The sequence below is a fragment of the Bison bison genome, unplaced genomic scaffold (genome assembly GCF_000754665.1).
Source record: "Bison bison bison isolate TAMUID 2011002044 unplaced genomic scaffold, Bison_UMD1.0 scf7180017864295, whole genome shotgun sequence".
NCBI lineage: Eukaryota > Metazoa > Chordata > Mammalia > Artiodactyla > Bovidae > Bison > Bison bison.
This window is the reverse complement of record NW_011494867.1, coordinates 2,258,815-2,270,480: the sequence shown is the minus strand read 5'-3', so window position 1 is coordinate 2,270,480 and position 11,666 is coordinate 2,258,815. Positions and strand designations below refer to the sequence as shown.

Here is an 11,666-nt window from a genome sequence, read left to right as displayed (position 1 = left end):
AAAAACCGTAGCTTTTACTAAATGGACCTTTGTTAGCAAAGTAATGTCTCTGCTTTTTAATATGCTATCTAGGTTGGTCATAACTTTTCTCCCAAGGGACAAGCATTTTTTAATTTCATGGCTGCAGTCACCATCTGCACTGATTCTGGAGCCCCCCAAAATAGTCTCTCACTGTTTTCATTGTTTCCCTATCTATTTGCCATGAAGTGATGGGACCAGATGCCATGATCTTTGTTTTCTGAATGTTGAGCTTTAAGCCAACTTTTTCACTCTCCTCTTTCACTTTCATCAAGAGGCTTTTTAGTTCCTCTTCACTTTCTGCCATAAGGGTGGTGTCATCTGCATATCTGAGGTTATTGATATTTCTCCCGGCTCTTGATTCCAGCTTGTGCTTCATCCAGCCAGGCATTTTGCATGATGTACTCTACATATAAGATAAATAAGCAGGGTGACAGTATACAGCCTTGACGTACTCCTTTCCCCATTTGGAACCAGTCTGTTGTTCCATGTCCAGTTCTAACTGTTGCTTCTTGACCTGCATACAAATTTCTCAGGAGGCAGGTCAGACGGTCTGGTATTCCCATCTCTTTCAGAATTTTCCACAATTTGTTGTGATCCACACAGTCAAAGGCTTTGGCATAGTCAATAAAGAAGAAATAGATATTTTTTGGAACTCTTTTGCTTTTTCAGTGATCCAACAAATGTTGGCAATTTGATCTCTGTTTCTTCTGCGTTTTCTAAAACAAGCTTGAACATCTGGAAATTCATGGTTCACATACTGTTGAGGCCTGGCTTGGAGAATTTTGAACATTACTTTGCTAAGGAGTGAGATGAGTTCAATTGTGTGGTAGTTGAGCATTCTTTGGCATTGCCTTTCTTTGGGATTGAAATGAAAACTGACCTTTTCCAGTCCTGTGGCCACTGCTGAGGTTTCCAGATTTGCTGGCATATTGAGTGCAGCACTTTAACAGCATCATCTTTTAGGATTTAAAATAGCTCAACTGGAATTCCATCACCTCCACTAGCTTTGTTCATAGTGATGCTTTCCTAAGGCCCACTTGACTTCACATTCCAGGATATCTGGCTCTAGGTGAGTGATCACACCATCATGGTTATCTGGTCATGAAGATCTTTGTTATACAGTGCTTCTGTGTATTCTTGCCACCTATTCATTAAACACATATTTTCTACTGTTTGTCAGGGAAGTGTGAAATATGGTTATATAGCAGTGAATAAGTCTAGTCCCTCGTTTACCCTTTAATTTTTCAGGAGATATAGACAGTCATGGTGAGTTAAGATAGATTTTGATCAATTAAAGGGATGTTCAGGTGCTATAGTTGCATTAGGCAGGAAGACCAAACCTGGCCAAGGGGGGTCACCTCTGTACTTTGTTTTTCTGTCTAGAAAACTGAGAATAATTTCTACCCTTGTAGACAACTCAGGAATGATGATAAAATTTTCTCACCCGAAAAATTTTGAAATAAGGAAATAAGATTGTCCCATGGGTATTACACTAATCACTCTTTAGAGACAATAACTAAAGATCATAATTCAAATAAAAAATATAACTTTATGAGAGAACAGAAAAATGACATACAGAGAAAGGCAGGGCTCATCCATACTCTGTTCTTAGCAATGTCTTTGGACCAAGGCACTCAAGAACCAAAGGATGTTTCTTAACTCAGTGTTTCTCAAACTGTAATATATATAATATGCACCCCAAGAACTTGTTAAACTGAACATTCAAATACAGCAGCTCTGGAGTGGATCTGGAGGCCTGCCCTTCTAACCAGCTCCCTGGTGATGCCAGGAGTCTTGGCCTGTGGATCCCGCTTTGCCCAGCCAGGGCCTGGTTGATCCCAGCAGCAGGTGTAGCATTCTTGTGGAGAGAGAGATCTGGAGATTACAGCTAGCCTGACCACCTAATCAAACAACGAAAATCAGTGGTCCACAGGCTGGTACTGCTCTGTGAGAGAGCACTGCTCCATGGTCACACGAGAAAACTCAGGACTGTTCAGTGAGTTTTTAAAAAGCTAATTTCTTTCCATTTTAAGCTTATGAGATCTTTATGTATTTTTAAATTAATGATAAATAAGCTTTTTAAAGATCTTACTTGATGAAATATAAAATTGACAACACTCTATTGATCTTAAAATCTTGTGGAGATTTTACAGGTCTGTGAAATCAAAATCTGGAACTGCTGATCTAACTCCCTGGGTCATGGGCAATCTTTTACAGTGGGACATTCCCACTGGGGGAAGAGAGAACACTAGAGAATGTGATGGTCTGGCTCACTTGGCATTTATTCCTCATTACTAACTGTTAAGTTGATGCCTGGGTTGGCTACTTCAGACTTGTGCATTTGAGTTGTGTTAGCATGAGTCAGACTCCCGAGTTCGTACATTGGTCCGGATCAAATCTCTGAGCCTTCGGAGTGGGAGGTGGGCCCTGGAGAATTCTTCAAAGTCACTGTCACCTTGTGAGGTCTCTGGAGGCCTGCCAGCCAGCCTCTCTGGCAACACTCCCATTTCTGCATCTCTTGCCTCTCCCACTCTTAGGTTATATAGACCACAGATGTATTATGTACACACTTCAGAAAAGCGGTACACATTAGTGTTTGAAGAATCTCCCTTCTCTTGGGAAAGCTATGCTTTTTACTGACCTCTGGTTTTCTTTGGTTCGATGTAAACACAGAGTAAGTCAGAAATCTCTGAACCAGCACAGGGAAATACCAGTTATGCAAGTCTTTACTGAGAGGACATGCAAGATGGGTAAATTATAAGCATTATTTGCCGAACTTATTTAACCATGAAATCAACCCTCCGCTTTTATTTTCCAAGGCATCTTGGGGATAACACTCCACAAAATGCGCTTGGGAAACCGTGCTCGTTCTAAACCAGGGGTTCCCAACTCAGGACAATTTGATCCCCAAGGGATGCTTGGCAGTATCTGTAGACATTTTGATGGTCAGACTCAGGGGTACTCTCAGTATTTAGGAGGCAGAAACCAGAGAGACTGCTAAACATCCTGTAATATATAGAACAAGCCCCCATGGCAAAGAATTGTCTGGCCCCAAATGTCCGTGTGGAGGTTGAGAAAGCTTGGTCTAATCTAGTGTTTCCAAAACGTCCTGGGATCTTTGTTAAATGGTTCAATTCCTTCCACTGAGAGATTCTAGCTCACTAGGTCTAGGATAGGGTCATCAGTGAGAACCCCAGAGAATTGTTATAAGGGAAATTTGGCCAAGTGTTCTTAATTCATCTCAGGTCAGCTGGGAGAAGAGTATTAAACTTCATTTAAAGCAGTCGTTCTCAAACTCAAGGTTGTATCAGAATCACATGGAGAGCTTATTAAAACAGACTGCTAGGTACCACCTCAAGAGTTTCTGATTCAACAGGTCTACCATGGGTCCCAAGATTTGGCATTTCTAACAGGTTCACAAGGGATGCTCATGCAGCTGGTCTAGGGGCCTCACTTTGGGAACAACTGGTTTAAGGGATTTCTTCTCCTGCAGGTGGGGATGCCTCCATCATTCCAATGCTTGAGTTTGAAGATCAGCCTTGCTGTCCTGTCAGTAGAGATTGGGCCAGTAACCCATCAGTAGAAACTAGTGATAACCTAGAAGCTCCTGAAGATAAAAGGAAATGTGAAGACCCAGAGAGTCCTGTGACTAAAAAAATGAGGCTGGAGCCCAGGACTCCTGGTGGTACAGCTCACCGTCAGAGTTTTGGCAGTCAGGAAAGGGGCCCAAATCCACCAAATGTCAGCAGCTCGAATCTCACGGCAGAGGGACTGGCCAGTGTCACTGGAATGACCCCTAGTGGTGCCCAAGTGGTGGACGTTTACAGAACTGGAGCCAAGTGTGTGCCTGGAGAAGCTGGAGACTCGGGGCAGCCTGGTGCTGCATATCACCGGGTGGGGCTGCTCCGAGTGAAGCCAGGCCGGGGGGACAGGACTCGCTCCATGTCCTGCAGCGACAAGCTGGCACGGTGGAACATCCTCGGATGCCAGGGGGCACTGCTGATGCACTTCTTAGAAGAACCCATCTATCTGTCAGCTGTAGTCATTGGAAAGTGCCCCTACAGCCAGGAGGCCATGCAGAGAGCACTGATCAGGAGGTGAGAGGGCAGGGGGGCCGTCTTGCCAAGAAACGGTCTAGGGCTGTGTCCACGGGGCCTTGAACCTGGGTACAGACGTAGAAAAAGTTAGGGTTTGTCCTGAGGGAATGACTAAGAAACTGCTCAAACGTTCATTTTGTGTACACTAAGAAAAGAAAAGGAAACCACAGAAGTGGCCAGCTATAGAAGATTGTGACTGTGTTTTGCAACTAATACTGATGAGAATTAAACATGGAAAAATGCTCATAATGTTTAAAGAGCAATTTAGAAGGTAAGATGAGTTCATTTCAGTCTTAAAGTATATTATGTCCATAGGAAAAAAAATTATAGAAAGATATATACCAAGGTATTAATATGATTACCTCTGAGTTGTGGTATTATGGGTGATTTTTTTTTCTTCTTTTTGATTTCTCTTTTTTTTTTTTTTTTTTGCAGTGCGCATAGTTTGCTATTGTTATGTTTAAGGACACTCAAACATTAGTGTTAATTTTTTAAAAAGAAAAAGATGAAGGATGACCACCCAAGTGTGATCTCCCTAAAGCAGGGCAGCCACGCCTGATGCCTGCCATAGTACCGAGGGCAGAATATGACCAGGGCCTGGGGAAACCTGGGCGCTCTTGTCAAATGCACTCTCCTAAAGCCAGCTCTTGGGAGCAGTGCCAGGATATGACCCACTAATTCCACTCCCACGTACATATCCAAAAGGAATAAGGACACGCATCTACATAAAGGCTGTGCATGAGTGTTCAGAGCAATGCTAGTCATAATACCCTAAAAGTGAAACCACCCAGATGTCCATCAGCTGCTCAATGGATCAATCAAAGATGGTAGCTCCCTATAGTGGAATGTTAGCCTCAAAAAGGGATGGAGTCTGATACATGTCACAGCACGGATGAACCTTGAAAACCTTATGCCAGATGGAAAAAGCCACACGTATGATTTCATGGACTGAAATGTCCGAAGTAGGCAAACCAGAGAAGGTAGATTCATGGGTGCCAGGGGCTGGAGAAGGAGACAAGGAGTTACTGCTGTTAAGGAGTGACTGGGATTTCTCTCGGGGTGACGGAAATGTTAGATTTCGGTGCTTGCTGCACAACTCTGTGACTAAAAGCGCTGAATTATAACTTGAAATGGGTGAATTTTATGGTATATAAACTTATACAAATAAAGATGCTAAGGGGGAAAAAAGGCAATCCTAGGCACGGTGCCCAAGGCATTTTCTCTGTTTTCCATGTTTTCTTGATTCTGAGACTATAAGTTGCTGTCTACTCAGTTCTAGACCCACTTCATGTTGGCATCTACTTTGTGTGAAATAGAAAAAAATGAAGTTTTATATTACAGAATAATTATGGTTTCTGGTATATTTGAATGACTCCTTAGGAAGCTACTGCCAACAGGTTAATATTTCTGCTTAAGGTCTTCAAATCTTTCAAACCCATTACAAGGAACAGAGTTTGGTGCTACTGAAGTCCCTGAGGGACAGCGGTAAGTTCCTAGCTTCACTTCAGAGTGACGGAAGTGACTTTCCCGCATTCATAAGGCTCAGAGGATCTAGGTTCTGTTCTGTCACTACCTCCTATACCATCCCCATAAATAAACAAATGCACACACCTTCTAAAGCTTTTGCCTCTTGCTAAGACGTGGGTGGTGATGTGGTGCACAGCCCTAGATATTCTCTCTGTTGAGGAGTGAGCCAAATTTCATGCATTTTCCCTCACATTTAGGTGTCAGAACGTTTCGGCTCTGCCAGAAGGCTTTGGAGTTCAAGAAGTGAAAATACAGCAGTCAGATTTACTGTTTGAACAGAGCCGCCGTGCAGTGCAGACGAGAAAGGCTGACAGCCCAGGCCGACTTGTTCCTTGTGGGGCAGGTGAGGGGTCCAGGTTCCACTTGCTCTGGAGTCCCCTGTCCCCAGACTGTAGAGTGGCCTGGAAGACACTGCATCCTCCCAGCCTGGGGTAGCACTTTCCCACACAAGTTGTCAATAATGTGGGCTCAGGAGACACCCACAGTGGGTCAGGATCATGCTGTGTGACCCTGGGCACCTTGTTCTCTCTTAGCCTCAGTTTCTTCATCTTCAGATAAGAATTTGTCATTTATTTGTCAGGGTTGTTATGAGGAATAAATGAGAGATTTTTTTTTCATGCATTTGCTGTGTGTCCAGCATATAATAAATGTTTTAACGATTGTTAGCCCTGATGGTGATGATGATGAAGAATCATGAGCTACTTTATACTCTTATACTCCGGAGGGCAAGCGTCAGAGTGATAGCCACTGTCTCTGACATCATATCCAACTCTCACGGGTCTGCAGTGGTCGGGAAATATTCTTACTAAAATACCTCTGACATTTACAGAAAACTGAACACCTTTAACCCCAGAATCTTACCTTTTCCTAGCCATCAGCTGGAGTGCAGTGCCTGAGCAGCCCCTGGATGTCACCGCCAATGGCTTTCCCCAGGGGACAACAAAGAAAGGAATCGGACGCCTTCAGGCCAGGTACAGGGTACTGGGGCGGCGGTGGTGGCAGTGTGTTCACACCTCACCACCCTCCGATTCCAGAACATTTCCATCCCCACAGAAAGAGCCCCCACACCCATGAGCAGTCCCTCCCCTCCATTCTCTCGCCCTTGGCGCCCACCGGTCTACTTTCTGTTTTTATGGATTTACCTGTTCTTGACTTTTTTCTGCACGAAATCACACAATATGTGGCTTCTTTCACTTAACATGAGGTTTTCAGGCTTCATCCATGTTGTATCATGTGTCACTCCTTCATTGCTTTATTCCATCATATGGATATACCAGTTTGGAGAGGGGCGCTGGTGTTTTTAACTTTTTTTTTTTGGCTGCACAAGTTGTAAGATCTCACTTCCCTGACTGGGGATCAAACCCTTGCCCCTGCAGTGGAAATGCAGAGTCCCACCCGCCGGACCGCCAGGGAATTCCCTGGGTATACCGGGTTTTTAATCTGGTCCATTGATGGTTATTTTACTTTGGGGGTATTCTGAATAATAATTCTGCTCTGAACATTCAGAATGCAAGCTTTTGGGTGGACATTTGTTTTCAATTCTCTTGCGTATACTTGGAGTGGGATTGCTGGGTCATGGGATAACTTTATGTTTAACTTTTGAGGTACTGCCAGACTGTTTACATAATAGCTGCAACATTTTAGACTTCTATCAGCAGTATATGAGAATTTCATTTATCCCACATCCTTTTCAACACTTGTTTTTATCTGTCTTTTATTATAACCATTGAATGTGAAGTTCTGTTTCATTGTGGATTTGATTTGCATTTCCCTAGTAACTAATGATGTTGAGCATCTTTTCCTGTATAGCCAATTGTATATTTTCTTTAAAGAAATATCTATTCAGATCTTTTGCCCACTTTTAAAATCAGTTTGTCTTTTTATTATTGATTTGCAAGATTTCCTTGTATATTCTGGGTATGGACCCTTTATCAGATATATATTTCAAATATTTTCTCTAATTCTGTGGATTGTCTTTCATTTTTTTAAAGTGTTCTTTAAAGCAGAAAAGTGTTCTATTTTGAGGAAGTCCATCTTATCTATTTTTTTATTTCATGGTTTGTGCTTTTAGTGTCATATGTAAAAATCTGTAGTCTAATCCAAGGTCACAAATATTTACCTAGTATTTTCTTCTCATAGTTTTAGCTTTTATGTTTAGGACTTTGATCTATTTTAATTTAGTTTTTATAAGGTATGAGGTAGGGATCCAACTTTATTTTGCATGTGGATATCCTTATCCCAGCATCATTTCTTGGAAAAGCTATTCTTTCCTCTTGTTGTTCAGTTGCTCAGTCGTGTCTGACTCTTTGCAACCCACGGACTGCAGCACAACTGGTGTCCCTGTCCTTCATCATCTCCCAGAGCTTGCTCAAAGTCATGTCCATCAAGTCGGTGATGCCATCCAACCATCTCATCCTCTGTCATCCCCTTCTCCTCCTGCCTTCTATCTTTCCCAGCACCAGGGTCGTTTCCAGAGAATCAGCTTTTCCCATCAGGTGGCCAAAGTATTAGAGCTTCAACTTCAGTAGCAGTCCTTCCAATGTATATTCAGGGTTGATTTTTTTAGGATTGACTGGTTAGATCTCCTTGCAGTCCAGGGGACTCTCAGGAGTCGTCTCTAACACCACAGTTTAAAAGCATCAATTCTTCAACGTTCAGCCTTCTTCTTTGCCCTGGAAGATTTTGAACACTTTCTTGGGTCTTACCACAAGAAATCTGGTTTAGTAGAACAAGGCTGGAACCCAAGAATCATTTATGAAGCTTCACAGTGATTAGACTGGCAAGAAAAGTGCCATAAATACAAGACTTTGCATCTTCAAATTGACTTTTATTGAAATGTGGAGCATGTGATCTGCTGGACATGAGACTTGGGTATCATGCCTTTGTGTTTGGAGGTTCATGTATCTGCCTTATTGGTTCTTCTTTTGTTAAATGTTCATCTTGGCCACTCTGCTTTTCACTCCCAGTGAACCACGGAGGGTCTGCAGTAACACAAGGGTGGACGGGGCTGTGGGCTAGTAGCCTCTCCATCAGGGTCTTTCCGTCTGTCTGGACTGAGCTGCTGCTGAGTGACTGTTGTCAGACTCCCACAGTTTAAAAGTAGTTCTTTTCCCTTTAAGTGGCTCTTCCATGTCTTTTTTATGCCCCCTTGTAAAGAGTTGTATTGTAATGAAAGTTCACAGGTGGATTTGTTTCTTTTCTTTTTGACATGCTTATTTGTCTCCCTCAACGGAAACAATAATAACAACTTACATCCTTTCAGACTTAAAAAAAAAAAGTTTTTTTCTCACAAACACTAACAAGGGTTCAGACTCCTATCAGGAGATCTGGCCTGTCTCTTATATTCAAGCTATTGAATCGAGTAGTATTTACAGAATTTTTGTTGTTGTTGTTTTGTTTTTAGGGATAGAGATTTTTTTGCAGTTTTTCTCAAGGACCTCCCAGCTTCAGGCCAAGGTCTGCATCTCTCAGGGGATCAGCCCTTAACCACAGACCAGGATGTGTGAGCAGAGCAGGTCAGGAGAGCCAGGGAGCACACTTCCTGCCGAGTCCTGCCTTTGCAGGCAGTGACAGACTAGCCGCAACCCATGCTGGCCCCACCCTCCTGCCTGTGGCTTCAGTCCATTGCTTTGCTGAGGTCTAAATGCTCTTACTCTTGCCTGGGAAATCCCACGGACGGAGGAGCCTGGTAGGCTGCAGTCCATGGGGTCGCGAAGAGTCGGACACAACTGTGCGACTTTACTTTCCCTTTTCACTTTCATGCATTGGGGAAGGAAATGGCAACCCACTCCAGTGTTCTTGCCTGGAGAATCTCATGGACAGCGGAGCCTAGTGGGCTTCCGTCTATGGGGTCGCACGGAGTCGAACACGACTGATGCGACTTAGCAGCAGCAGCAGCAGCAAATGCTCTTCACTGTGAACCCACACCATCTTTTACCTTAAAAACTTACCTTACCACTGCTTTCTGGCTCAAAATTACCATCTTTTCTCCAGATTCCTAAAGTGCTGTTTTCCAGCTTGTCCCAATATGTCACTGTTTTCTGTGTGATTGGGAGTGCCCCTTTTCTCACCCTGGCTCTGTCTCCAGTTACCCAGGTGTCTTTGAACAAGTCTGTTAGCCCTCTGGGCCTCAGTTCAGTTCAGTTCAGTCTTGTCCGACCCTTTGGGACCCCATGGACTCCAGCACACCAGGCTTTTCTGTCCTTCACCAATTCCCGGAGCTTGCTCAAACTCGTGTCCATCAAGTCGGTGATGCCATCCAACCATCTCATCCTCTGTCATCCCCTTCTTCAGTCTTTCTTAGCGTCAGGGTCTTTTTCAGTGAGTCAGTTCTTCTCATCAGGTGGCCAAAGTATTGGAGTTTCAGCTTCAGTATCAGTTCTTCCAATGAATATTCAGGACTCATCTCCTTTAGGATGGACTGGTTGGATCTCCTTGCAGTCCAAGGAGCTATCCAGAGCCTTCTCCAGCACCATAGTTCAAAAGCATCAATTCTTCAGCGCTCAGCTTTCTTTATCATTCAACTCTGACATCCATACATGACTTCTGGAAAAACCGTAGCTTTGACTAGATGGACCTTTGTTGGCAAAGTGATGTCTCAGTGTGTAGAAATGTCTCAGTGTGTTCATATCTGTATGAACCTCGGTGTGTTCATATCTGTAAGACAGATATGGCCTCATAAGACTGAGGCCTCAGAGTAAGGGCCTCAGTATGTTCGTATCTGTAAGACGAGGAATACTGGAGAAGGCAATCTGAGGCTTCTGTCATATTGTGGATGTCTCTCCATTTAGAAGGCAGACTTGATACAGAAGGAAGTTCATGGTGGAAAGAGCAGAAGCTCTGCAGTTCAAGAGACTGATGTTTAATTCCAGGCTCCTTTCCCCCCAGTAATTGAGCAAATTACTTTACCTCTCTGAGCCCCAGTTTCCCCAACAATAAAACAAGGGTAACTCCGAGTATCTATCACCCAGGAATGTGAAAATTGAGAGAGAGTGCCTCTAACATGGTGCAGGGCTTTCAGTAGACATCTTGTTAAGATAGATGCCCCCCTTCAGTCATCAAATGAAGCTGCATGTTACGTTTGAAAGAATCAGTTGCTTTAATTCTAAAGACTGACCACTGCCGGGGAGAGAGGGTTTCCTCACTTTTCATTCCCGAGTGCCCTCCTGGGACCTCCATGTTTTAGAACAATCTGGAATACGAACTCAAGACTTCCAGGATGTTAGAAGCATTTAAAATTCTAGTGCAATACTCAAAGGTAATATTTTTTATACCTTTTTTAAAGTAATTTTTATTGGAGTACAGTTGTTTTACGATGTTGCGTTCATTTCTGCTGTACAGCAAAGTGAATCAGTTATAGATATGCAAGTGTTCCCTCTTTTTTAGGCTTCCTTCCCATTTAGGTCGCCACAGAGCGTTGAGGAGAGGTCCCCGCGCTGGACAGCACGTTCTCATCACTTTATACATTTGTTGTTGTTTAGCTGCTAGGTCATGTCCGACTCTTTTGTGACCCCGTGGACTGTAGCCCACTAGGCTCCTCTGTCCTTGGGATTTCCCAGGCAAGAATGCTGGAGTGGGTTGCCATTTCCCTCTCCATTTTTATACATAGTAGTGTATATACGTCAATCCCAATCTCCCAATTGATTCCACGCCTCCCTTCCCCGTCTTGGTATCCGTAAGTTTGTTTTCTCTATATCTGTGTCTTTATTTCCGGTTTGCAGATAAACTCATCTGTACTCATCTCTCATTCTTCTAGATTCCGTATGTAAGCAGTATTATACAGTATTTGTTTTTCTCTTTCTGACTTACTTCACTCTGTATGACAGTGTCTTAGTCTACCCATGTCTCTGCAGGTAGCACCATTTCATTCCTTTTTATGGCTGAGTAATACTCCATTATATATATGTACCACATCTTTATCCATTCCTCTGTCGATGAACATTTAGAGTGCTTCCGTGTCCTGGCTGTTGTAAACAGTGCTGCAGTGAACATTGTGTGTGTGTGTGGCGGGGGGGGTGGTGG

The 11,666-nt window shown here is 43.4% G+C and overlaps 1 protein-coding gene across 7 annotated transcripts in view; it reads left to right on the top strand.

Moving 5' to 3' along the window:
* The window catches only part of ADAT1 (adenosine deaminase, tRNA-specific 1), a 28,156-nt gene that overhangs the window by 6,105 nt on the left and 10,385 nt on the right, over positions 1 to 11,666 (top strand). For all 7 annotated transcript variants that reach the window (XM_010850761.1, XM_010850766.1, XM_010850762.1 and 4 more), the window contains exons 7-9: positions 3,515 to 4,118; positions 5,843 to 5,988; positions 6,517 to 6,616. In XM_010850761.1, the coding sequence (XP_010849063.1) occupies positions 3,515 to 4,118; positions 5,843 to 5,988; positions 6,517 to 6,616 (850 nt within the window). The remainder of the gene's footprint in view (positions 1 to 3,514; positions 4,119 to 5,842; positions 5,989 to 6,516; positions 6,617 to 11,666) is intronic.